This window comes from Equus quagga, chromosome 4 (assembly GCF_021613505.1).
Source record: "Equus quagga isolate Etosha38 chromosome 4, UCLA_HA_Equagga_1.0, whole genome shotgun sequence".
In the NCBI taxonomy this organism is placed as follows: Eukaryota; Metazoa; Chordata; class Mammalia; order Perissodactyla; family Equidae; genus Equus; species Equus quagga.
The window spans coordinates 22,958,029-22,983,884 of record NC_060270.1 but is presented as its reverse complement, the minus strand read 5'-3'; the positions used below and the strand labels follow the sequence as shown (position 1 = coordinate 22,983,884).

The following is a 25,856-nucleotide window of genomic DNA, read 5'->3' as shown; positions in this document are numbered from 1 at the left end:
TTCATTTCTTTAGGAAATTTTATTTGTACTTAGAGCAGAAATAGGGACATGGTATAAGCTTGTGCAAATCATACTTTTATGAAATGGATCCTCATACCACATTCTTTTTAATACAGGCTTGTTGCTGCAACATTATTCCTGGATTTTCAAAATCCCGCCAACATGGATACCTCTGCTACTCTGTTTTGGCCTTCATAGCTGCTTCCTCTCTCAGACGAGCTTTCTTTTCTAAGTTCAGGCTTGTTAAAGACTCATTTCTTTTGACAGCCTAAAGTGAAACAAATTTGAATAGGTGATTATTTAAGCCGGCTTGGGGAGGACGACATTACTGTGCACTGATGTCAGCAGGTAACTAGAGCAGTACAGGCACAGGACGGTCTGCTGCCTGCACACGGGGTGCAGCAGTCCCCTCCATGTGCCTTCTGCTTCTCTCGTGCTTCACAGACATAGCCCATCCACTCAAGCACAGAAATACCACACCTCTGCCTTCTCTCCTTTTCTGGCCTCTTTCTTTAAACCTTCTAGCGCCTCTTCTTCCCTTATAATTTATTCCCATCTTTTTCTTTTTCCTCTCTTTAGTATCAAATGTCTTCTCTCACTTTTCTTTGTTGCTACCATTTCTCCTTCCCCAACTCATGGTATACCTTCATACCCTTCTAGCTCCTTACTCCTCTTGTACCAAACACATTCAGCTCTGGGGATCTGAGACTTTACCAACTACTACCACTGATGACTTCCAGCGGTACCTATCCTTCCACTCCATCCTGTGAGAACAAATAGCAGTCGGGGAGAGGCAACCATCCTCTTCCCTTGTTTCCCTCCATGTGCCTGTCACATCCTCTGAAGCTTACATAAACAGACCAGTTTCAAAATTTGTATACCAAATAAGTGAAACCAGCACCCTATAAGGCAGTATTTTCTTATACCTGTGTCATTTCACATGTAAAGAATTACACATGGGGAGAGAATGAGAATGTAAAGTTGATAGTGAGGCCAAAACATACAATGGCTATATTTCTTTCTTCCAAATCACATTAAGTTCAAAAGTTCTCCATTCCAGTAGCACTTACCAACTTTTTAGAAATGGATAGTTCCATAAAAGACAAATACAATTTTATGGTATAGAACAGGAAAGGAACTCTCTAAAGTACACAGCGGATACCCTTAGATGAGGCTAGCAGAAATCCCAGGGAGTAATTTGTTTCTGAAGTATTTAAACCCAGCTAGTATAATCAAGTATACAAAAGCAATGCAGATTTCTCGGAACTCTAGAATCCCCTATGTCCTGTCCACATGCTTCTGCAGGTTTCAAGTCTGAGAACTAAGCATGAGAGGTCAAAGAGGGAGACAGAAGAAAAACTGAAGTGGAGCAGGAACAGAATTGTCCAGAGAACTTCAGTCAGGTCTGCAAACTTGCCCTTCCTGCTCCCATGAGGTCCTAAATGGTCAGTATTTTCCATTCCAAGATTCTAAAGAGCCGGAAGTTCATTTTATTTTACTCTGGACTCACTGGGGATAAGTCAGTTGCCAGTGGGTTTGTAGAAGAACCTTTTTTAATATTTGATAATAAATACAAGAAATCTCTTTCCACATGGAAGTTGTGATAGACAGAATTACACATGGTATTAAAATAAGGGTTTGACCAATGCTGCTACATATAAAATTAACTATTTTAATCACAAGATACTATAGTATCTTGCAAACTTGGCTCTAAATTATCTTGCCACTTATTAGCTATGTGAGTTCGGGAAAATTACTCAACATCTCTAAGCTTCAGGCTCCTCTTTTATGAAACATGGATAACAACAGAACCTACCTCTGAGATTCTTAGGGTTATTGTGGTGATTACGTGTGTTTAACAGTACCTGCCATATGATAAGCACTTGGTAAGTGGGAGCAACTTTACCATCACCTCAATTAGACACGTCTAAGGTCAAACTGTGGTTCTGCCATTAAGGAGATGTGTGACCTTGGGTAAGTTACTGAAGCTTTCTGAGCTATGCTTCCTCATCTACAGATGTGGTCCAAATAATAGTACCAATCTTGCAGTGTTGTGAGGTTCAAATGAGATAACAGCGAAGTATTTGGAAGACAGTGAGTACACACTTAATGGCAGCTATTAATAATGATCCAAATAATCTAAATAATAATCTAAAACAAAGATTTATGGACTTGAATTCCTAGGTACCACTTAGGAGCTATGGTCCTTAGACATATGGCCCAGTTTGGCTGAGCTTCGAGTAAAGAATGGTGATAAGAATTCTCACCAGGATTAAGGCAGAGGGAGGATTAATAAGCCCATGTACTGAGTGTGCTTTAACCTGGTGAAACCCTGGGCCGCCGAAGCAGAGCGTGCAAACTTAACTACTCAGCCACGGGGCTGGCCCCTAAACACTTTTTTTAACTTTACATGAAACTGATTTAGTCCTTCACCTTGTCAAAGTTAGCATTTGCTATTTATCCAAGGCATGAAATCCCAGGTTTGTCCCTACTATGTCTTATTATCATTTCTCATGTAGAAAGCAGCCGCCTCTTTTCTCAGAGAATAAACATGAGGGTCAACTTCTGATTTCCTTTAGGTCCTTTGCAGAAAACAAACAGAGATAGTGAGGAAGTCCACTCACCTTCTTGCCTTCAATAACCATGAGGATGCACCCTGCCACTGTCAGGGCAATCATTAAATAGCTGATCTTCACCCGGATCTTGTTCTTTGCAGCATCGAGCATCTCAAACCTAATAATATAAAGAGATCATGACAGAAAGTTAACTTTTCTCTTTCTGAAGTTGCCAGCAGGGTATAAAGCTCTGTGTACCACAAATCAGAAGTGGAGTGGTGCCTTTAAATATAAAAAAGGAAGTGGGGCCTGGAGATCTTGTATGACTTTGGGGAGAATGGGGCATTTTCACAACTTCATATATGTATATAAAATACAATAGACAGTATAAATTTAAAGTAGGAAAAAAAGAAGAAAGAGTAGGGGCTGGCCCAGTGGCATAGTGGTTAAGTTCATGCACTCTGCTTCAGTGACCCGGGGTTCACAGGTGTGGATCCTGGGTGTGGACCTACACAATGCTCATCAAGCCATGCTGTGGCAGTGTCCCACATACAAAGCGGAGGGAGATTGGCACAGATGTTAGCTCAGGGACAATCTTCCTCACCAAAAAGAATAAAGTAGGAAAAAAAGAAGAAAGAGTGAAGACAAATTGGAGCCAGGAACAAAGCAAAAAAAAAAAAAAAACAGAAGAAAGGCATATTAATCCACACTTGCTATGGCAGGCCCCCATTTGGCTCTCAAGTGTCACATTCTCAGCCAATCTAAAAGTGAAAGCAGTAGCTCCTTCTCCCTGGGGTTCTTAAGAAGATAAGTGATATAATGATTATCTGAACAATATCCTGACAACAGATACTGCAATGAGCTTCATGAGTTTCAGCAAAAAGCAGAATTCAGAAGAAAACTAAACTGGGAGAGAGTTAAACAATATGCTCTTTAAACCCAGCTTTTTGCTGTTTGCCTTGAACCAGAAATAGATTTGAGGGTATCAGAAAGAGCAGAAAGATCCTTTCAGCAATGTTTATCTTTTAACGTTTTGCTAAAACTGAGTGACAGTGAACTTGAGATTGTGCCTTTCCTAACCTCTCCACTGAATCCATGTGCCTTAACAGAAAGTTGAGGGGGCCAGCCCCGGAGGCCTAGTGGTTAAGTGTGGCACTCTCTGCTTTGGCGGCCTGTGTTTGGTTCCTGGGTGCAGACCTACACCTCTTGTCTATTAGTGGCCATGCTGTCGTGGTGGCTCACATACAAAGAGGAAGACTGGCAACAGATGTTAACTCAGGGTGAATCTTCCTGAGGAAAAAAAGAAAGAAAAGAAAAAAGAAACGAAAGAAAAAAGGAAAAGAAAGTTGAGGGTTGGATTATCATTCTTGTGTGAAAGCTAAGGGGTCTAACAAGGACAAGTCTAAAGACACGGCCACCCCACCTTGGTGCTTCTTCACACAGGCAGTGGGTTGCAGTTCTATTACCTGGGTGGCTGGTAGAGCCTCAGGGCAGGGCATGTGGAGGCCTAATGGGCCCAAGATAGAGTACTGGCCTACTCAGTAGGGGTGTAAATAGGAAGTGATTATCTCCAGATGATGGGATTTGGAGTGTTTTTTCCCCCAGATTTTTAACATACTACTTTTGAAATTGGGGGGATTGAAGAGAAGTACTTTAAAAATACTTGGAAGGAGGCACAGGGTCCAGGATGCTGCAGGAGGTAGGAGAAGACCCCTGAAAGCATGTACATTGTGATGCAAGAGCTGGACCCAGTGAGGCAGCAGTGTGGTCAGCATTCTCCAGGCACTGAAGCTGGGCCTGCAGGAGGGGAAGAACCAGGGACATCTGCTAAGGACAGTGAATTACTCTATTAAGAGTATCTGAGGTCCTGCTAAGCACAAACTAACCCCTCATGTTTACAATATTTTATGGGAATTGGCATTTCCAACTGAAGTGTTGTGATCCTTATGAAAAGTGAAATATTTTACATTTGAGAGAACATTAAAAAGGTAAAATGCATTTAAATAAGGCCATGAGCTTGCCCTCCATTCCACAGAGAGCAATCAGAATGGGCAAGTTCAGCAGTGCTTGTTCAGAACCACCAGCACAAGGATAAATGGTGGCCCAGGCCCAGAGAAGAGCCTTCTAAGATGACTCATCAGGTAGTACTTCGGGTTTGAGGGGATCTTGGAACCGCCTACAAGGCAGACTGAGGAAGGTGTTCCATAGCAAAGTCTAGACAGCACCTAGTAGGGCCATGGGTATTTACCAGCTTGTTTTCTGCTGGGATATTCAGGAAGAAATTAGGGTACAGGCAAGAACTGATGGCATTGTTATTTCCAGCATGCTCTTATTTCCCAGGAGAGTACACTGTCACTTAAGCTAAGAAGAACCAGGGCTTTCCTGCTGAAATAATTTTAGTGGACAAAATGTGCTATTTAATTTGACTGGCGGAAGCAGAAGGGCTCTGTTAAAGCTGTTGTAAACAGAAATTTAACTTCCTGGAAAAAGATACCCTGAATGAACCCAGATCTTTTTCAATCATGACTTGAAACCAGAAGCCAGAAGGTCTAGGTTCTTGCTAGAAGGGAACGCCCAGGAGCTTTGTCCCAAGTCCCTGTCTCTGAAGAGGATGATGCCCCACAGGGGAGATGGCATCTATTTCTCAGACTCTCTCGGCCAAGATGTAAACCAAGCAGGGTCTTTAACATCAGGCTGGAGCAGTGGTTCCCAACTACGGGTGACTCTGCCCCGCAAGGGACATTTGGCAATGTCTGGAGACATTCTTGATTGTCACAACTGAGTGCTACTGGCATCTAGGGGGTAAAGAGGTCAGGGATGCTGCTAAACATCCTATAATGCACAGGACAACCCCCTAGAACAAAGAATTATCTGGCCCAAAATGACAATAGTGGTGAGGTTGAGAAACCCCAGCTTAGAGGAATCTGTACTCATCATCTCCAGACTCTGAAAAAATCCCAAGATCCAAGCCAGAGCTGGGTTTAAGGAAGCCCATGACAGGAGGCACCCTTTCCTGGATCCCAGAAAGAGATGTTGCTTTTAAATACTTCTATGCCAATGGTTGAATACTTGAGTGGATTTTATAGAATAAAGTTATTGTCACTGGTACCTAACTGATATATCCAGATTAATAACTCAAACACTGACCAGTTATGTTTCTGTAGCTGGGAGAGGAAAGCAAATCAGTTGACTCTAGGGACCTGACAGCTTTTCACTGGGCACTACAGAACACATCAATGATAAGAGATGGAGTTTCCAGCACTGTTTTTATTCCATGTACTTGCCAAAGAGGAAACATTTAGAGAAGTGAAAACTGTTTTAAAATTTGATTAAAAGGGTTTAAATAGTTAGACTCGGAGGAGGTGCTTTCCCTCTAAAATAGATCAGTGAGAAATAAAAGCTGCTTACAACCCTAAGTTCAGCACTCACGAGACAGTCTCTGGGATTTCATCTTCCTTTTTGAAACGACCTGACCATACCAGGATCTTCCTCTCCCAATCCGTAGGTTTGTGTAATGGCACTCTGTGGCTGTAAGCGTCTATGAGAAAAACAAAACACGAAATCTTATTTGAGATTATGACTGTCAAATTTAGCAACAGAAAAGTGCTATTTGTGCTTTTTAGCTATTCACTAAACAGAACCATGGAGAAACCTCAACATAATTGGAGACTTAATTTGAATGGAATTCTTAGGATGCCTCATTTCTCAAGTGAGATTCCAAAATTCTTTGAGAACTGAGGTAAAATAAAAACACTATTTCTCAATATAAGCCCTAGCCATTGGAATCTGAAAGAACACCATGAACAAAGATATGAAGGTAAGGATGAACTCAGATGTGAACAGTGAGGAGCTTGTTTCACTTCAGCAGACTAAGCAAAAGTTTGTAAGGTGAAATCAGATTATAAAAGACCTTGAATGCCAGGCTAAGGTTTTTAGACCTGATTTGGGAACCATTGTACACGTTGAAGCAAGGAAGAAGTTAATGTTTTAGGAAGATTACTCTGCACAATGGACGGAAGAGAGAAAGGAAGGACAGGATGGAGGGGGCAACAAGTGCAAAGAGGAGGCTGTCGTCCAAGGCTGAGGTGAGGCGGTCTGAACCAGAGATCTAACAGTGGGAAGAGAAACAAAAATGTCAATCTGAGGATCACTGCAAGAATTTGGAGACTGATTAAGACAAAGAAGGAATCATGAAGAACCTCAAACTTGGATGACTGAGACAACAGCAGTACTGCTAACCAAAATGAGGAAACTGTGAAAAGAACCAGTTAGGAAAGGAAAAAGCAGGAATGCCATTTTAGACCTATTGAGTCTAAATTTATGCCACCTGAGCAGGTTTCATTAATAAGTCAAGAGGTAGAGACAACCATTGGTGCAAAAGGAGAGCCAGTAAGGGTGAGAAAGAAGAGCAGAAGGCCAAGGGCTGAGCCTTGGGGTATGACCCAGCAAAGCGGACAGGAGAGAGGCAGCTGAGGAAAATGAGTGGAGCGGCCAAGGAGGCAGATGGACAAGAAAGGTACACAACCATTGACTGTAAGAGAAAGAGTCTGCAAAGAAAGGGGAAGTCATCGAAGATAAAGAGTAAAAAAAAGTCAGGAAGCACAGAATGTCAGGGTGAGAAGGGCACCTGGAGGTAATTTCATCCAGCTCCCACACACTGCCCACGTCTCTCCTGCAGACAGACCATCTCCTTGACCGCTACCCCCACATCACACTCATTCCCACCTCCACACCTTTGCTTATGCTGTTCTGTCCACTTCATCAGAAGGCGACACCAGAAGGAACGGGAAAGTTACTAGGAAAAAAATCCGTAAAGAACCAAAGGCAAAAAAAGAGGTTTGGAAATAGAGAAATAGTAACGCTGTAGTTTTACCTTTTAACACTTCCAGCACTTGGCATAATTCTCTTTATAGTTTTTTTTGTTTTCATTTTAAGTACTATATACCCATTAAAGACAATTCAGAAGGTATAGATGTGAAAAAAGAAAAAGAGAAAAATCAGCCTTAATTCCCTTGTCATAGCATAAGCACTATATTTTAATTTTGGTGTATTTCCTAAGTCTTATCCTCATATGTATGTATGTATAATTCATATGTCTATCACGCTTGTGCTTGCACAAAGTATGAAGTTCTGTATCCTGCTTTGTTCATTAACATTACAACAAACATTTTCCATGCCAGTACATGGTATTTATTAGCACCATTTCCAAGAGCTACATAATCTCATCAAGTGGATCTAACCTACATAATTAATCATTCCCAGATTATCTGACATTTAGATTTATTTCTCATTTTCCCATTATATACAAAAAATGGGAACACCTTTACACTCAAAGCTTTTATACACATAAAGGGGTTATTCATAAGGCTAGATCCCCAGAAGTGAAATACCAGGTTGAAGGGGATAAACATTTTTATGCTCTTGCTAGTCTTTGAGGATGGTTCCTTTCCACTCACCCAGACCTGCCTTGCCCTAGCATACTCCCATGAAGAAGCAACAAGCAAATAGTCCCTGGGACACTACAGGATATCCATTATGCTCCTTCTTCCCATGGTGGTGACAGTAACCAGAGTTTTAGTTGGGGACAGGACAAAACGTGGCTGAAGTTAATGCCCAAGCCCTAGTTATATTTTTCCCCAAACCTAATTTCTTGATTTGTTTCATCTTTGGGGTTCCTTAAAAGATATTTTCTAGACTACTATTTACTTTGGTGCATCTATTTTCCTACAAAAAGCTCCAGTCCAACCCTTGAGGCAAGAGAGGAAAATGACAAATGAGGAAAATGAAGACATCATTGCTACACATTACATGTGGGCACAGCCAGCCAGTATAAGTACAACTGGAAGGCCTGAACTACATGATAGCACATGACGCGGGAAGACCCATGCCCACCTCTCTTTTGGGTTCTTTTGATTCCAAGCTGTCCAACTCTTTGGGAGCTTCCTAGTCTATAACTAGAAAAACTAACAAAAACTTACGGGATGGAGCTTTTGGACTTTCCTGTGGTTTGGTGCAAAATCCATTTATTCTCTTCAAATCAGAGTTTCTGGTAAGCCTTAGAGACGAGGAAGCATCTCTCTCACATAACCTAAAACAACTTCCTAGAAAAGAGAGAAACATGTTTCAGAGAAAGAAAACTTTATGTTGTCTCAAAATGAGAAATGACTGTAAGGTATATATTTCATTTATAAAATTTAACTCATTTAAAAAACGAATATACTACTCTCTCTGTGAGATACATATATGTAAGGTGCTATGCCTGGTGCTGTTTTAAAATATACATATTTTGCTGATTAGGAAATTAGGAATTTACGACATAAACATTTTATCACCTGTAAGTTTTACAAAAGTACCTCTCACTTGTGTCTTATTATAACAATATGGTTGATAGAAGCATTATGTATTATGGCACCCAGCTGTTTAGGTAAAGATCAGCAATCGTTCAGAAGTAATAAACCAAGATACCAAGTTACCAATACTATTCTGGTAAACTCTGGGGAGGGGGCTCCAGTGGCTAGCAAAGGGCGCTAGAAAGCCTTGTTCCTTCCAAGCCATAATTCTCCAATTAGAAATCAACTTTAGATGTAGTCATGAATTATGTGTAATTTTGAAACTATATATATATAAAGTGTATAAAACTATATTATTATATATAAGAACATAGGTAGTTAATTTTTAAAATCAAAACTCTAAACACCTACAGAGAGTAGTATTACAAATCTCCATGTGCTCACCCCCCAGTTTTAACAGTTATTAATACATGGCCAATAAATATTGTTTTCATCTGAGCCCCTCCTACTCCCTTAACCCCTACTGAATTTTTTTTTCTTTTGAGGAAGATTAGCCCCAAGCTAACATCTGCCGCCAATCCTCCTCTTTTTCTGAGGAAGACTGGCCCTGAGCTAACATCCGTGCCTATCTTCCTCTACTTTATATGTGGGATACCTGCTACAGCATGGCTTGATGAGCAGTGCGTAGGTCTGCACCGGGGATCCGAACTGGCAAACCCCAGGCCACCGAAGCGAAATGTGCGACCTTAACCACTGCATCACCAGGTCGGCCCCCACTACTGAATTATTTTAAAGCAAATCCCAAACATCATGTTAGTTCATCCATAAATACTTCAGTATACATCTCAAAACAATAGTAACTTTTCAAAATCATACCCAGAATACCATTAATACAACTAAAAAATATTTCCTTGATATCAGCATGTTATGATGAAATAATATTATGACTCAATTTCCTTGAATGGGCACATAATTTTTTTACAGTTGGTTTATTGAAAATAGGTGCACACATTGAATATGATTGGTGCTTGTAGGTCCCTTCTACCCCCTTTCCTTTTTTCTTGTCATTTATTTATTGAAGAAACTAGGTCATTAGTTTTATAGAATTTTCCTTATTTTAGATTTTGCTGATTGCATCCCGATAGTGTTAACATATTTTTCTAACTCCTCTATTTCTTGTAAACAGATTTTGTGAGGTTTGATCAGATTCAAGTTAGAATCTTTAGCAACATGTCAGACGTGGTATTGTGTACTTCCTACTGCATCACATAAAGAGGCATACATCGGTTTTGTCTTTTTGTGATATTAAGATTGATCGGTAGATGCTATCAGTCTGACCCATCCCTTATAAAGTTCTTTATCAACCTTTCATTTAATGTTTTAGCAGACACTGGTGATCGCAGCCTAGATCTATTGTTCCATTAGGGGTTGCAATATGGTAGAATTCTTTTCCACGTTAACTATTTGGTTATCCTAAGGTAAAAGTCATACAGGAAATGTGGAATAAATGCTTGATTCTTTCCCTTTATTTGCCAGTTTTCAAATTAATGAATTGGTTTCCTTGCAACTTCCACAGGTGACCTTTTGTTTAAAAGCAGCATAAGAAACTCTTGCATTTTAACACACATGACGTACTCCAGTCCATTGTTTTTTTGCTTTCTGATGCTCAGATACTGCCATTTTTAGTCACTGGGAATCCTTCTAAGTTGGCTCCTGAGTCCTTTCAATGTGTGTGATCACTGATAGCTTCCTTACTTTCTGACAAGATGCCCTGACTCATTTTGAATGCTTCCTGCCCCTGATTTGGAATCACATTCCTCCAGGGGTTCTGGTTCCTTTAAGCGGGAAATGTTTTTAGCGATGCCTTAGGGAAGCTCCTTGTTACTGGGTATGTTATTGTTTCCAGGCCCTGTCAGTGAACAAAAGCTGGGAAATACATTCGTTCTTTAAAAAAAAGTATGCTTAAAAACTTAGTTTCAGTTATCAATTTTCACCTTCAGCATGAAAATTTTTAATAAGTCGATAATTGATCAGAATTCAAAGCAGAGACAGCCAGAAACAGTTTGCATGAATGTGGGAGAAAGGGGATAATTCTGAATATGAGGGTCACGGTACAAGATAAACCAGGGCTGGTATAGGATTCAGAGTTAGACCACAGAAGAGCCCTAGGGTCCCAGCACAGGCAAGAAAGCGAGCACTGTGAGGCAGAACGGATCAGAAAAGACAGCTGGAAAGGCACCAGTGAGAAATATGACTAGGGTCCTGGTGCACCATGATGCTCTGGTGACAAAAAAAGGAATGCCCAGGACCCGCCTTTAATGCAACTAGAGTGTGCCCTCACAGCTCCGTGTTAAAAGCTCACAGTAGAGTTCACATGGTTTTTAAAATCTATTTGTGAGTGGACAGATAGTCTGTATCTTTGAAGTTCCAAATTCCTATGTGGGCGTCTTTACAGCCTCAGAGTTTGGAGCACTAAGGGGAGGCAAAAGAGGGAATAGGAGTAAAACACAGTTACACAGGTGGACCTCCCAAAGCTGGTGAGAAATATGATTTCCTCACTTATTTTTCTCTTGCTGTTAAAAAAAAAAAAACTAAACATAACAATTTAAAAGATATTACTGTGGACTTCTCATGGGCATATGTTTATATTTGTTTAAAGATTTTTAAAATTACATTTATTGATACATAATTCCATATCATAAAAATTCATCCTTTTAAAGTGTACAATTCGGGGCCGGCCCCACGCGCGCTCTGCTTCAGCGGCCCAGGGTTTCGCCAGTTTGAATCCTGGGCGCGGACATGGCACCACTCATCAAGCCATGCTGAGGTAGCATCCCACATGCCACAACTAGAAGGACCCACAACTAAAAATGCACAACTATGTACCAGGGGCTTTGGGAGAAAAAGGAAAAATAAAATCTTGAAAGTGTACAATTCAGTGGTTTTTACTATATTCACAAAGTTGTGTACACAGCAGTACTAATTCCAGAAGACCTTCATCATCCCAGAAAGACACTCGAAATCCACGAGCAGTCACTCCCCATTTCTTCCTCTCTCCAGCCTTAGGAAACCACTAACCTACCTTGTCTCTATAGATTTGCGTATTCTAGACATTTTATAGAAATGAAATCATACAATATGCGGCCTTTCATGACTGGCTTCTTTCACTTAGCATGTTTTCAAGCTTCATCCACGTTGTAGCATGTTTCAGTACTTGATTTTTTTTATTGACCAATTTTATTCCACTGCATGGCTATCCCAGATTTTGTTTACACATTAGTCAGCTGGACATTTAAGTGGTTTCCACTTTTTGGCTATTATGAATAAAGGTGATAGGGACATTTCTGTGTAAGTTTTTCTGTATGTGTGTGAGGAAGATTGGCCCTTAGCTAACAGCTGTTGCCAATCTTTCTCTTTTTGCTTGAGGAAAACCGTCCCTGAGCTAAGATCTGTGCCAATCTTCCTTTACTTTGTACATGGGATGCCACCACAGCACAGCTTGATGAGCCATGTAGGTCCACGCCCCAGATCCGAACCCACCAACCCCAGGCCGCAGAAGCAGAGCGTGCAAACTCATCCACTGCACCACAAGGCCAGCCCCCTCTTTACAAGTGTTTGAGTGAACATTTACTTTCATTTCTTTTGAATATATATGAAGAGGCGAAATTGCTGGGTCATATGATAACACTATGTTTAATCATCTGAGGAACTGCAAGACTGCTTCCCACTGGCTCCAACATTTTAGGCTTCCATCAGCAATGTGTGAAGGTTCCAATTTCCCTACATCTTGGCTCACACTTATGTTTTTCTTATTAAAGGCATCCTAGTGGGTATGACGTGGTATCTCATTGTGGTCTTCATTTGTATTTTCCTACTGAGTAAAGATGATGAGGATCTTTTCACGTGCTTATTGGCCATTGGTATATCTTCCCGGAAAAATGTTCATTCAGCTCCTTCGCTCATTTCTTGACTGGGTTGTCTTTTTATTATTGAGTTTTAAGAGTTCTTTATATATTCTGTATACAAGTTCTTTATCTGATATATGATTTGCAAATATTTTCTCCCATTTCATGGGTTGTCTTTTCATTATTTTGATGATGTCCTTTAAGTACAGAAATTTTTAATTTTGATGAAGTCCAACTTACCCATTTTTTCTTTTGTTTGAGCTTTTGCTGTCATATACAAGGTCACAAAGGTTTACTCCCATGTTATCTTCTAAGAATGTTACAGTTTTAGCTTTAAGATTTAGATCTGTGTTCCATTTTGAGTTAATATTGGAATATTTTGTGTGGAAGGGATCGAATTTCATTCTTTTGCATGTGGTTATCCAGTTGTCCCAGCACCATTTGTTGCAAAGACTATTCTTTCCCCTGTTGAATTGTTTGGCACAATATAGAAAATCAATTGACCATAAATACGAGGGTTGATTTCTGGACTCTCAATTCTATTCCACTGATCTATATTCCCTTGTTCCCTTGCACTCTTTGTTGTGTTTTGCCACAAGAGTCTATCTTCTATGTTAGCTTAGTAGTCAGCTAACAACTGGACAGAGACTTCCTTAAATGCCTCCCACCAACAAGTTTGCCAGCCTTTGCTGAAAGGCTGTGTGTGTGTGTTGCAGCACACCCTGGGTTGTGGGGGGGCGGGGGGGGGAGGGTGGCACGGGTGATGAAGCTGTTTGCACTGAATTAGCTGTGAGACAGGTGGAAAAAAAAAAAAAAAAAAGACAAGCTCTGTGAGGAAGGGTTTCCAGGCAACTGCCAGACAGGTTGAACAGTAACAATTCTCTGGGGCTGGGGGTTTTGCAGTGCTCCAAATCCATTCTGCCATCTTCAGTGCCTGCTAGGCTGCTGGTTTTCATAGCTACTATGATTGCAACCCTAAAAGTTTTCAAGGCTAGCGTAAATCTCCCAACTTTTTCTTACTACAATTTCATACTGGCCAATAATCATTACCTCCCTAAAGTATAAATGCTGATTAGAACATAAACCAATATGATCATATTACACACATTAGAAATAACAGACCAATGTAAAAAACAATTTAAAGAACTGACATCTTTTAAAAAAACATGAAGCATTTGATGTGATTTTGGTTTTCATTTTGCAATTACAAAAAAAAATTAAAGCATAAAAAAGTTTTAGTATCATTATTACGACGTTCTTTTTCTGTCTCAAAGAGATAGAATATATTGCCCCAGACATCCAAGCCAGAAATTTTCCATCCTCTGGTAGATCACAATTAAAAACAAACCAAAAGAAAAACAGCCCTTTAACCCTCTGGCTGCACTTGTAGCCTGCCCCTGGCTGGCCAGTTCTGCATCCCCAGGGCCCTAGCAGGAAGTCAGAATGAAGACTCACAGCTGCCTCCAAGGCTCTGGCTGGCACATGGCTGGTTAATCTTAAGAGTAGAGGTTCCCAAACTTCAGTGTGTATCACAATCACCCAGAGGACTTGTAACAAAGATTGTTAGACCCATTTCCAGAGGTTCTGACTCAGCATGGGTGGCGTCTGAGAATTTGCATTTCTAACAATTTCCCAGGTGATGCTGATACTGTTGGTCTGGGAGCTCACAATTTGAAAACCAGTGCCTTAGAGGTCTCACTGCTAGCTGGAGGCTGTAGGGGGTCAGCCCAGGCGAGGCTGGTTCAAGTACCGCTTCTGCCCTGTTGTCCTCTCCTTTCCATAAAAAGCCTTTCCAACCCCGTGACGGACAGTGCGGAGGGGTGGGGATGCCTTTTTCCTCAGAATCCTTCAAGACCCTCCTGGAGATAACCATTAGTGATGTGACCTGGGATATTACCATTAGTGATGTGACCTGGGACATGACCAATCTCTGGGAATCAGTGATGATAAATGAAGGCTCAAGGAATGCTAGAGAAGAAAGGTCTTTAGCAGATTATCTAATTTAGTGTCTCTTAACCTGTGTCAAGATCAGTGTCAGGTGTGTTGCAAGTATGTTGCTGGCTATGAAGTTTGCCAATGGTTTGCTTAAAGAATAAAATCACGGCATTTGTCAGAACCCATAAAACTGTACATCACAAAGAGCTTTAATATACGCAAATTTTAAAATTAACCAGGACATCGAGGGAATCCCAGGATGAAATGCAGACTGTGCCAAATGTATCTAACTGTTTTAGAAATGTATGACATAACCTAGCCTCATAACCTTCAAGGTGGGGGAAAAAAGGAGCTGACCTAAGTAACTCTGGAAAATGTTCTTTTGACTGGAAACTGTTAAGACTAAAGACAAAAACAACTATGTATAAACACTGTACCCCAGTTGGCAAATTTGTTTCTTACAGAAGCATGATTTAACAATTCTGAAACTACAAGTATACTAGGGTTGACAAATAAGTAAATAAATGGTAGATAATGAGAGCCAGTTTCTCACTGTCAGAGAAAGAAGTTCCAAAAGCAAAGATGGAAGGCTAGAATGAACTCTCTGGTGCTGGATCAGAGTCAGAGAACTCAGTCTGCAGTCCTTTAGCTTTATATGTTATATATATATATACATATATATATATATATATAATTTGTATGTACTTATATATAGAGAGAGATGAGAGATATTAGATAGATGGATATAGCCAAAATTATAAGTATGTGTGTACACGTGGGTTAGTAGACGTGTCTCCCAGCTCCACCCACTGGAATCAGTGACACTTCACCAGCAACAAGCACACTCAGTGCCCAGATCTTGGTTTCTAAATACCATTATTCAATAAAAGGAATCAGGGATCCTTGGAGAAAAATGGCTGGTTCTAGGCTGGGGCAGAGAAAATACAAGATGAGTCCAGAACATCCTGTAGTGCTAGAAAGTAAGGAAATGTTCAAAAGACAAAAGGATGGGGGCATGTAAACAGACAGGAGCTGATCTGATAGAGCCTAAACTGGAAGAATTTGAATAAGAAAATAAATAATGTAGTAACAGATAACTTAAGGTACAAAATATGAGTCCATACTGACATAATAACTGGATGAATGAATAAATGGGGGGGGAGGGACATTTGTCCCAATCTTCCTTACAGAAAAATCCCAAATATATGTAGAAACACTTCTCTCCTGGATTCCTCTCCCCTTGAGTGTGGCTTGGACTTAGTGACTTGCCTCCAAAGAACCAAGTACCGGAAATGAAAAACAGTAACTTCACATCAAGAAACACACTGGACAAGGTTAAAATTACCAGTCATAAATCATGTGGGTATCATGTACCATCTAATATAATGGGATGAGAAGGGAACTTTGCCTCTGTGCTATTTCTTCTTCCCCCAAACCCATAACCTTAGTCTCATCATGAGAAAGCATCAAACAAACCCAAAAGAGAGACATTCCACAAAGTATCTGACCAGCATTCTTCAAAACTGTCAAGGTCATGAATATTAAAGAATATGAAACTATCACAGACCAGAAGAGACTAAGAAGACGTGACAACTAAAAGCAATGTGGTATCTTGGATTGGCTGCAGGAACAGAAAGTGCACATCAGTAGAATAACTGGTGAGAACAGAATAAAGTCTGTCCTTTAGTTGACAGTAATGTACCAATGTTAATTTCTTAATTTTGACAAATGTACTGTGGTCATGTAAGATGTAAACATTAAAGGAAACTGGGTGAGGGGTATACAGACTCTGTACAATGTTTGCAATTTTTCTGTAAATTAAAACTATTCCAAAATAAAAATATTTTTTAAAACATGGATACTTGGGTATTATTTATATCTTATTGTTTTTACTTTATACATAGTTTATGAACATTTTATATTTACTTGATATTTAATATTTTAAAAAATTAGAGAGAATTTGATGTTACCTCTATAAAAATGTTACTCTCACTCACTTGCACTCCATGATGCTTTTGGAATGCGATAGAAAAAGAAATGAATGGAGTACAGCAGGAAATTTGCCCAATATAGGGCAGACCAAAGACATGCAGGTGAAGGTCATCTGACTAGTGTACACTGGTGGAAGTGAGAAGAGCAAATTACACATGGTGGTATGTATCTTGTCACACCTTGCTCTTCTCACGTGTAGTTGACATCACCTGGGAACTTGTTAGAAATGCACTCTCAGCTCCTACCCTAGACGTATGGAATTTTTAATGAGATATGCAAGTGATTTATATGAACATTAAATTTCGAGAAGCAAATAGACACCCACCTTCATTCAACAGTTGATGAGTACTTACTGTGTGCCAGACACATGGAAACCAAAACCACATACCCTAGAGTCTAGAACAGTGCTATTCAGCCTCAGCTGGGAGCTTCATAGAAATAAAAATTTTTTAGACTCCACCTCAAACCTTCAGAATCTCCTGGGACGGAGCCTAGAAAAACATTTTTACAAGCCCTCCAAGTGATGTTTATGCATACTAAAGTTTGAGAAGCAGTGCTCTAGAAAAGTGGATTTCAAACTTTGCATACTGGAATCACCAGACTACCTTAAAAACAAAAACGCACAGGGCCATCCCAGACCAATTAAATTCCTACTTCTGGAAGCAGGACTCTGGCATCAGTATTTTTTAAGATTCTCTAAGTGATTCTAATGTGCCGCCATGTTTGCGAATCTCTGCTCTCCTACATAACCAGCTAGAGTCCCTGTTGAGCACAGGCTACGTGAATGACCAGGGCACACCTGCAGAGCAGACACAGGACATACCCATGTCTCTGGCTGGGTTCAAAATCCGTTTTTCAACAGCTAATTTACTGAAAGGAAGCTCTGCTTTATTTCTCACTTCTGCATATCAATAATATGTAACTCTTAACATTGAGAGTTGGAATCCCTGTGCAGTATATTAAAATATGCCCAGCTTTCAGGTTTTACAGAGCAAGCAGTCTCTGATACGCTACGTACTGATGACATGCAGTGTGAACTGTTGCACGGTTGCCTTGCTCCTCATCCCCCATGGAAAAGGCTCTATTTCACATCCCTCCTCCACAGCGCTGGCTGGCTGCCCCTCCGTGGTCAACAGCCAGTGTCTGACTATCTCACAATGAATGACCAGAGCTCTCCGAGCTGATCCTACCGCACTGCTGTGAGTCAGACTGTTCTCTTTTCCTAGTGTTCCAGAAGCAGCAGCAGCAGCTACCTTGACCTCAGCTGGGGGAAGACGCTTGTTTCTGGGGCAACAATATTCCTTTTTCATGTCCCATGGAAAGATTTTTTAATCTTAAATACTGAGGCAGTTTTCACGATAGCCCACAAATGCCTATTTAATCCTTTTAGAATTGAAATAGAATACTGCTAGTCCTAATATGTTTGCTGGATAGGAGACGGCGAGTCTGAGTCAACTTTAAGTCTCAGCAGGAAAAAGCTAAATGTATGCTTATTCTGAGGATGGCAAAGTTCACACACATATACTATCTACTCAATACCATATTTTATAATTATGATGAAATTGTATGTCAATTGTCTGTAGCTGCTCAGTAGACCCAGTAGAAAGAAGAATGATTAATTTAGGAGAATTATGTTGCTTGAGGAAGTTGGAGCTCTTATTCCCACCCAGAGCTCATTGGGAATAGAGAACCATTGACTTAGTTTGCACATTAGAAGTAAACCTGGCTTACCACAACAAAAGAAATGAACGGACCTGAGATATTAACTTGCTCTGAGCTTTTTCAATGACCAGAGCTGAACAGCTTGATAGCTCCTGTCAGCAACTATTCTGACAAGGGACGTATTTTTTCTGACTTCAAACTCTGATTTACCATGCTCTTGTATGTGACAGACTTCTGGATCTGCCTGCCAGGCTACCAATGCTCACAAGTCACAGCGCCTTGTTAATGAGGTCCATGCTGATGTTCTAGGGCTCTGAATTTAAGTGATGATCCTGGCACTCTAACTCACTCTGGCTCTAGGTATTGTGCCAATCCATGCTCCCCTACAGTGAGAATCCTTTTGTCTACCACACCCCAGAAAGGACTTGGGAAACAGGCTGAGCAGTTTTGAGCAGGAAAATAACACTAACAATGATGATTTTGGAAGATAAATCTGAGTGCAGAATGCAGGACAAGCCAGGGGTAGGAGAGAATTGGGGTAAAGGGAGCAGGAGTAGGAAGACATGAATACGGAAACCTCCTTTTAGGTGGTATCACAACTCTGTAGTTCAAGTGGGTTGTGTAAAGGAAACAGGCTTAGCTATAGGTCCTATGGAGAGGACCTAACAGATGTGAAAAATACTAGGGAGGAAAAATGGACAAGACAGATTGACATTATGAGCTTTTGTGGGCTGGCGAGAATCCTAATCACCATTTCTAACATTGTTTCTATGGGAAAAACTTCTAGAGTTCAAAAAACAAATTTATAAATAAACCTTTGGAACCCAGCCAGTTTTTACGTTGAGGGGAAACTGTATGGAAAAAAGTCTTGCAATTCTATTTATCTGGTGGCCAAACTTCAGTGAGATGAAGCCACTCCTTGGTGATCTTTTTCCCTCCCATCAACATTCCAGCCCACTTTCCAACAGTGGTTACCTGAAACTCTCTTGGCCTTAGCCGTTGACCTAAATGGTTTTGTGACAGAAACAGATTCCCTATCTCTCCATCTGTTTTCTCATCCTTCCCTGGAGGCTTGGAAGCACACTAGTCCTTCCTTCACTCTGGACTAGCGAACCACTCCATCTGTGATGCCTCTCACTGAGGGACAGAGTACTCAACTTATCTCACAACCTCTAGATCCTGCCTTTCCACTGTCCTTTTCCTGCCAGATGTTGTCTTCCCACTCTTAAAAAGAGAAAAATTAAATTATAAAAGTAACACTTGCTCATTACAGAAAACGAAGCTAAAAAAAAAGCATGAAGAAAAATAAAAGCACCCATAATCACACCGTCCAGGGATAATAACCTGATTATTTCTTCCTAGACTTTTCCTATGCTTATATACAACATATACATTTTTCAAAATCAGATAATACTATATCTTGCTTATGTCAAACACTTTTCCAAGATATTCATTGAAAAATATTTTTGGACCGGCCCTGCGGCTGAGTGGTTAAGCTCACGCGCTCCACTTTGGCGGCTCAGGATTTCGCCGGTTCAGGTCCTGAGAATGGACATGGCACTGCTCGTCAAGCCACGGTGAGGCTGCGTCCCACACAGCACAACCAGAAGGACCTACAACTAGAATATACAACTATACACTGGGAGGCTTTGGGTAGAAGAAGAAGAAAGAAAAAAGAAAAAGAAGAAGATTGGCAACAGATGTTAGCTCAGATGCCAATCTTTAAATTAAAAAAAACAAACAACTTTTGATAGCTGTATAACATCCAATACACAGATATAACCTGAACTGAAACATTCCCTATGGCTGGAGTTGTTTCCCATTTTTCACTATTACAAATAATGTTTGAACAGTTTCTACATAAATCTTTGATGGCACTTCTGATTATTTTCTTATATAGAATCCTGGTAGTGAAAGGCTAAAGGATATGAAGGTTAAAAGCTATGAACCCTTTTAAGATTCTTTTTTATTTTTTTAACAACATTTTAACAAGATTTCTAACAACACTCGTGATCTCTTTCTAGTCATGAGTATGTTTTTAGAACCTCATTACTTGCTCATTTGACTCTACTCTTCCCATCTTTGTGGCTATGACTCTACTGATCTCATCCTTCCACAAGGTCTGAGTCCCTCCCTATATTATACCACCACATTCTCTCCCTTCATCTCTGACCTCTGCGATCTGCCATCTTTAATGTCCTCTTTGCCATGGCCTATTACCTACACTATGTCAGGCCTCCAAGGTTCAGTGCCTCTCTTCCGCACTCCTGAGAGGACTCAATTCTGTTTTAATAATCAGCTCCACACTAGTGGCTCCCATATATTTCCCTAACTTTACCTCTCCTTTGTCCTCAGGTCTTCAACTGAGAGGTCCCATCCTCACCTATAGCTCAATGCCACCTACCACTCAATAAAGCACCATCCTCTCTGCCAAACCAGTATCCTTTCCCAACTTTATTTCTTATAGTGGGGCAACACTCCTTCAGTACTCCATGCTCAAAAACTTCAATCTTTAAGTCCTTCCTTAACTCACTCTATGTCTCAAAGTCATACTAATAATTTCTTCAAACACTTCCCAGATATATTCTTTTTTTGCCATTTCCATCGTCACCTCACACATGGATTACTGTAACATCTTCACATGTAGCAGCTATTCATGTTGTATTCAGAGGTCATGTCAATTGTCCAAAAATGATTCTTCAATGACTTCTGCTTGAAGGCTTCCTCTTTGTCCAAATTCATCTGGTTCAAAACCCTCAAAAGGCCACACCTTATCTCCTATTAGCTCCTCACCAAAATCCAAGGTAACCTTTTCTCTTTACTGCCCTTCCCAGCCCCCACGTCTCCAGACTCACTACTGCCCCTGCCTTTCCTCATGCCACTCTCCTCTCCCTTCGGTTCCAATGGAGCCTTCAGTAGATAATCCTAACCTACGCTACTTTTCCCTGCTCTGAATTCTTAAAGCCAGTGGTATACTGTGGTATACTGGCTCTTGCGAGAGGGTTGGCAGGGAAACGCCTTGATTTGTAGTGTTTGCCAATAACCCTCACCATGGTAGATTTCAAGCCACCAATGTAACACATGACTGTGAAATTGGGAAGAGATGTGCATGAAGCCAGTAGGAACCTGCTTGAGGACTTCACAACAGTACTTAAAATCCGTTCTGCAATCTAGAACTTAATATATACTGTCTTGTAAAAGCTCTCCAGGTGTATTATATAGCAATATTTGGTTACTGCAATAAACTCTAGCCCTACAAAGAGTGGCAGTCCACTCATTTTAGACTTTTCACAGTGTACAGGGCGCACAGGTATGCTCAGTAAAAACCTGTTCGCAAGATCCGGAGGAAGTGATAAGCAAAGCCAAAGATTGGAGCCGTAAAAATGAGCATGTACTCATAGAGTTGGTTAGCAAAAACAATGAAGGAGCAGAATGTAGTGGGAATAAAAGCAGAATGGAAGCCAGGAGATAACTGGTTACGTCCTAGCTTTGTACCTGTGTGACCCTTAGCAAGTTAACTCCCTTCTTGGGCCATAGGTTTCCTCATCTGTAAAATTACGGGACTGGACGACAAGACTTGTAAGGTATCTCCTGATTCGAACGCTCTGGGATGTGAGTTAAACTGACAAGGAGGCTGCCCATTGTCCCCTGCATTGGTATAACAATGATAATAATAAATTCATTTTAAAATCTGATAAGTCAAAGGAGTTTAGGGCAGTTAAACTTTTCTGAAGGTGTGAAGAAACATTCTTGCAAGGCCATTCCATTTCTGACCTAATAATTATTCTGTAGAAAGTAATAAAATTATTATTAAAAATAATTATTTTCAAAAATAATTATTGAAAATAATTATCGAAAAAAATATCTATTGCCTGTCTACTATGAGGTGGACACTGGTAAGTGCTGCAGATTTAGTAAAAACAAAACAGACCCAGTCTTCACCTGGTGGAACCCACGTAGTGTGGGTCATTAGCCATTTAGTTCCAAATCATCATATCAGTGCTTTTTAACTTAAAGAGCACAGACAGTTCTGAGTAATGGATGCAAGCTGCGGACCTTCACTTCCCCAAACAGGTATATAGTCATAAAAATTTGGATATAATTCCAGAGGTTCACAGGATCTCTCATCTGTGAAGGGGTCCCAGAACCACAAGTTAACAACCCGAACCTATATCTACAGCCACATCTACAAAACAATAAACAAATTCAAGCTCATAAAAGACTATGTTCTGTTTGCTAAGGGAGTATAGTAAAGATTTTCAACATAAACAATTAAAAATAAAGGGCTATCATTTACAGGATTAAGCTTTGGCTATTTAAAATTTCACTTACCTAGAGTATCTTATTCCAAATGATATTCTGAATGAGTGAGGTGTGCCTAGATTATGTTTCTACTTGATCTATCATTCCTTTGGTTAAGGTTGCCTGTAGGGGCCGGCCCCATGGCAGAGTGGTTAAGTTCGCGCGCTCTGCTTCGGCGGCCCAGTTTCACCATTTGGATCCTGGGCGCGGACATGGCACCGCTCATCAGGCCATGCTGAAGTGGCATCCCACATGCCACAACTAGAAGGGCATGTCCACAACTAAAATATACAACTATGTACAGGGGGGATTTGGGGAGAAAAAGCAGAGAAAAAAAGATTGGCAACAGTTGCTGGCTCAGGTGCCAATCTTTTAAAAACAACAAAAAAGTTGCCTGCTAAATGTCCTCACCTGAAAATTCATTTGCATATGAATGTGTGCTCCCATTTCACACGTAAATCTGCATTTCATGACTCTTCCACTTCACTTCAGAGACCCAATTAGCATGACACATATGTATACACATCTATCCTGAATAAGCAGCTTGGACAAAGCAAAAAGCACAAGTTCCAAGATGAGAGCACTGACTCACCTCCTGCTCTAACATTTTACAGCGGAAGTGATCTTTGACAAGTCATTTAACCCTGACTTATGTTTATTCCTTTGTAAAATGGAAAGGCGAGGATAAGAGTGCTGCTATGAATAATCAATCAAATACGATAATGTACGTCAAAGTATTTAGCTATAAAATAGACAAAAGTGGGTGAAAGTTTGAGCAGATTCGCTTGGAGTTGCTCACAAAACAAGACAGTCAGAGAAGATCCTTTGGGAAGAGCTGCTCATGTAACATCCTTAGTGGATCTATCTGGAGTAAAATAAATCGTTCTTACATTGCTCACAGAATTCTGTTCCGAGTGAGTGCCCGATGGTGAAGTTTTAAACATCACAAGTCTGCAGACAGCCTCTGGAATCTTTATAACACATAAATATATTCTCAAGGAAGAAGATGAACTACTTAGACACACTCAGTCTTAGTTCCTACGGCATCAAATCCTTTTCAGTCTATTGTAGCTTTTTTACAGAGCAATGATTCTTTCACTTACCTTGCTGAAAAGTTAACAGGACGTATAAAATAGATTTTACGCAAATTAGTTCAACAAAGCTGAACAAATCAATAAAATCAATCTCTTTTTGTGGAAGGGGTGTGTGTTTTAAAGAAATTAAACAATATTCTCCAGTTTGAGACATGTTTTCCAGTCCGTTCTCCACTGGAACGCAAAATAAGCCATGTAAAGGATAATTTTTTTTTTTACATTATTTACATTTACAATGGACAGTGACATTATTTCAATAGCCAAGTTTGGGGCGATTCTTCCTCTAAAATTTGAATTAACAACTTTTTAGTAATTTGGTACGAAGGAATAAAAGATCAATCATAACGCTTTATCAAAGCTCATAAAGGTGACCGAAAGAGTGATTTGCCCTGGTGCCTAGAAAAGGGCCAAGAAGCAAACACTGATTTCTCAGCCCCTACTAAGCAAAGACTCTACTGGCTCCCAAAAAGGGGCCTTAAGCTCTGACTCTACAGACCCACTACACAAATGTCTACTAGGAAAACAAACTGCAGATCCCGCATTTACATAACACTTCCATCCAAGAAATTCAAATCACTTAACTGTAGAATTGGTTAAAAGAAATGTACCCCCCATTTTAAGAAAACAATTACTATTATTCCGTGAGACCTTAAAAACCCCTTGCCTAAGCAAACACTAAATGGGTAAGAAACCTTAGACTTGAGGTTTTCTTTGAGAGCAAGGATAAACTCTGGGTATGGTGGGGGATTGGGGGATGGGAGACTCAAGACTCAAGTAGAGTAACGGAGGGGAGAGATTAGGGTGGAAAACAAGGAATGGAGTTCTAGGGGCGGCAAGCGCATTAAGAACTGAGCTCAGAGCAGGCTACGGATGAGGAGGGCGGAGGAGAGGGATCTGGCAGCAAGGGCTCGTTAAGTTGGCAGGAGCTGCGTCGATGGACTGCCAGGTGCAAGGGTAACTTGGGCCAGGCCCCAGTGTCTGCTTAGCAGTTCTCGCTCAGCCATCGCTCTCTCCCATTATTACTACCATGGGGGTAGGATTCCAAGCCACCTGAGGGGAGTGAGAGAAGCAACGGAGCAACTACCAGCCCCGGGGAGGCTGCAAGATTCCTCCACCCCAGCGGCCGAGCTGGCTTCCCGCCCTCCCCTAGACAGGCCCGCGTCTCACCTGCCGCCAGCCGCAGGCCGCGAAGGCTCCCCATGGCCACCTACTTCGCCGACCAGCACAGCACCTGGGGATGGCAGCGGTGCCAGCGCGTTCAATGTCATCAAGCACTGCTGTAGGAAGGACGCCACGACGCTGGGGGGCGGGGCGTGCGGGACGTGTGGGCGGAGCGAGCGGGGCGTGCCGGTCTCGCGGGGCGTGGAGGCGGGGCCCGTGTGATTTGCGGGGCCTGAGGGTGGGGCGTGCGGGTGGGGCCTGCGCGCTGCGCCGAGCGTGTAGGACGTGCGTGACGAGCTGAATGTGCGGGCGGCGCGCCCCGCCCTGTCCTGTCATGCGCGGCGTCCCGACCGCATCCTTGAGGATGCTTTTGCGGAGTCTAGGTATCTGGGGCGTTTGCAAAGTTCTCTGCATCTAAGGAAGTACCCGTTTAAAATAGAAGAGAAATAATGTGCTCGTTGTAGAACTTTTGTGAGCTGTAGACCCCGAAATCACACTGCCTAGAAAAACCCGTATTTCAGTACACTTTTTCTAGTGTTTTCAATGAATACTTGCCTTTATCAAAAACACATAATTGGGCTCCTGGCGACCGGTGGCCCTCTCTCTTATTGGCTTTGGGAGTACCTCTCAGGCTACCTGAGAAATTCACAGGTATGGTCTCTATTTTGTTTGCTATTTGCCTTTTTAAAAAAATAAAACTAAACGTTTTATTATTTCCATACCTAAACACTTTATTCAACCCTTACCCCACATTGCCAGAAATGTCTTTTCATTAGTTCTTAGCGGTCCCAAATTCTTAACGAACAAAGGCTCCTCTGCTCCAGGGATGGGAGGTAAATAATGGAGAGGAAAGGCTTAAAAAAACCTCACTTCTATTCTAGATTTCTTCCTCGAACGACCTGGTCGGTGCGACCAGAAAACTGTTTCTCTTTTTCTAAGAAAATGGGATTGGAGTAAAAC

The 25,856-nt window shown here is 41.1% G+C and overlaps 1 protein-coding gene across 1 annotated transcript; it reads right to left on the bottom strand.

Annotated features, from left to right (window-relative positions):
* On the bottom strand, nt 1-25,059 carry FAM162A (family with sequence similarity 162 member A). Its single transcript, XM_046658821.1, has 5 exons — nt 24,903-25,059; nt 8,534-8,656; nt 5,985-6,093; nt 2,625-2,733; nt 1-268 (listed from the first exon to the last, which is right to left on the bottom strand). Exons 1-5 carry the CDS (start codon nt 24,934-24,936, stop codon nt 176-178), a joined length of 468 nt encoding a protein of 155 aa, XP_046514777.1. The 5' UTR covers nt 24,937-25,059; the 3' UTR covers nt 1-175.
* Between the last annotated feature and the right edge of the window lie 797 nt (nt 25,060-25,856).

Excerpts from the sequence above, each read along its gene's own strand:
- FAM162A (XM_046658821.1), bottom strand. The coding sequence starts at position 24,936 with ATGGGGAGCCTTCGCGGCCTGCGGCTGGCGGCAG. Across the intron at positions 6,094-8,533 it reads AAGTCCAAAAGCTCCATCCC|ACGCTTACAGCCACAGAGTG; the intron begins GTAAGTTTTTGT and ends TTTTTCTCATAG. Across the intron at positions 269-2,624 it reads TGGTTATTGAAGGCAAGAAG|GCTGTCAAAAGAAATGAGTC; the intron begins GTGAGTGGACTT and ends GTTTCACTTTAG.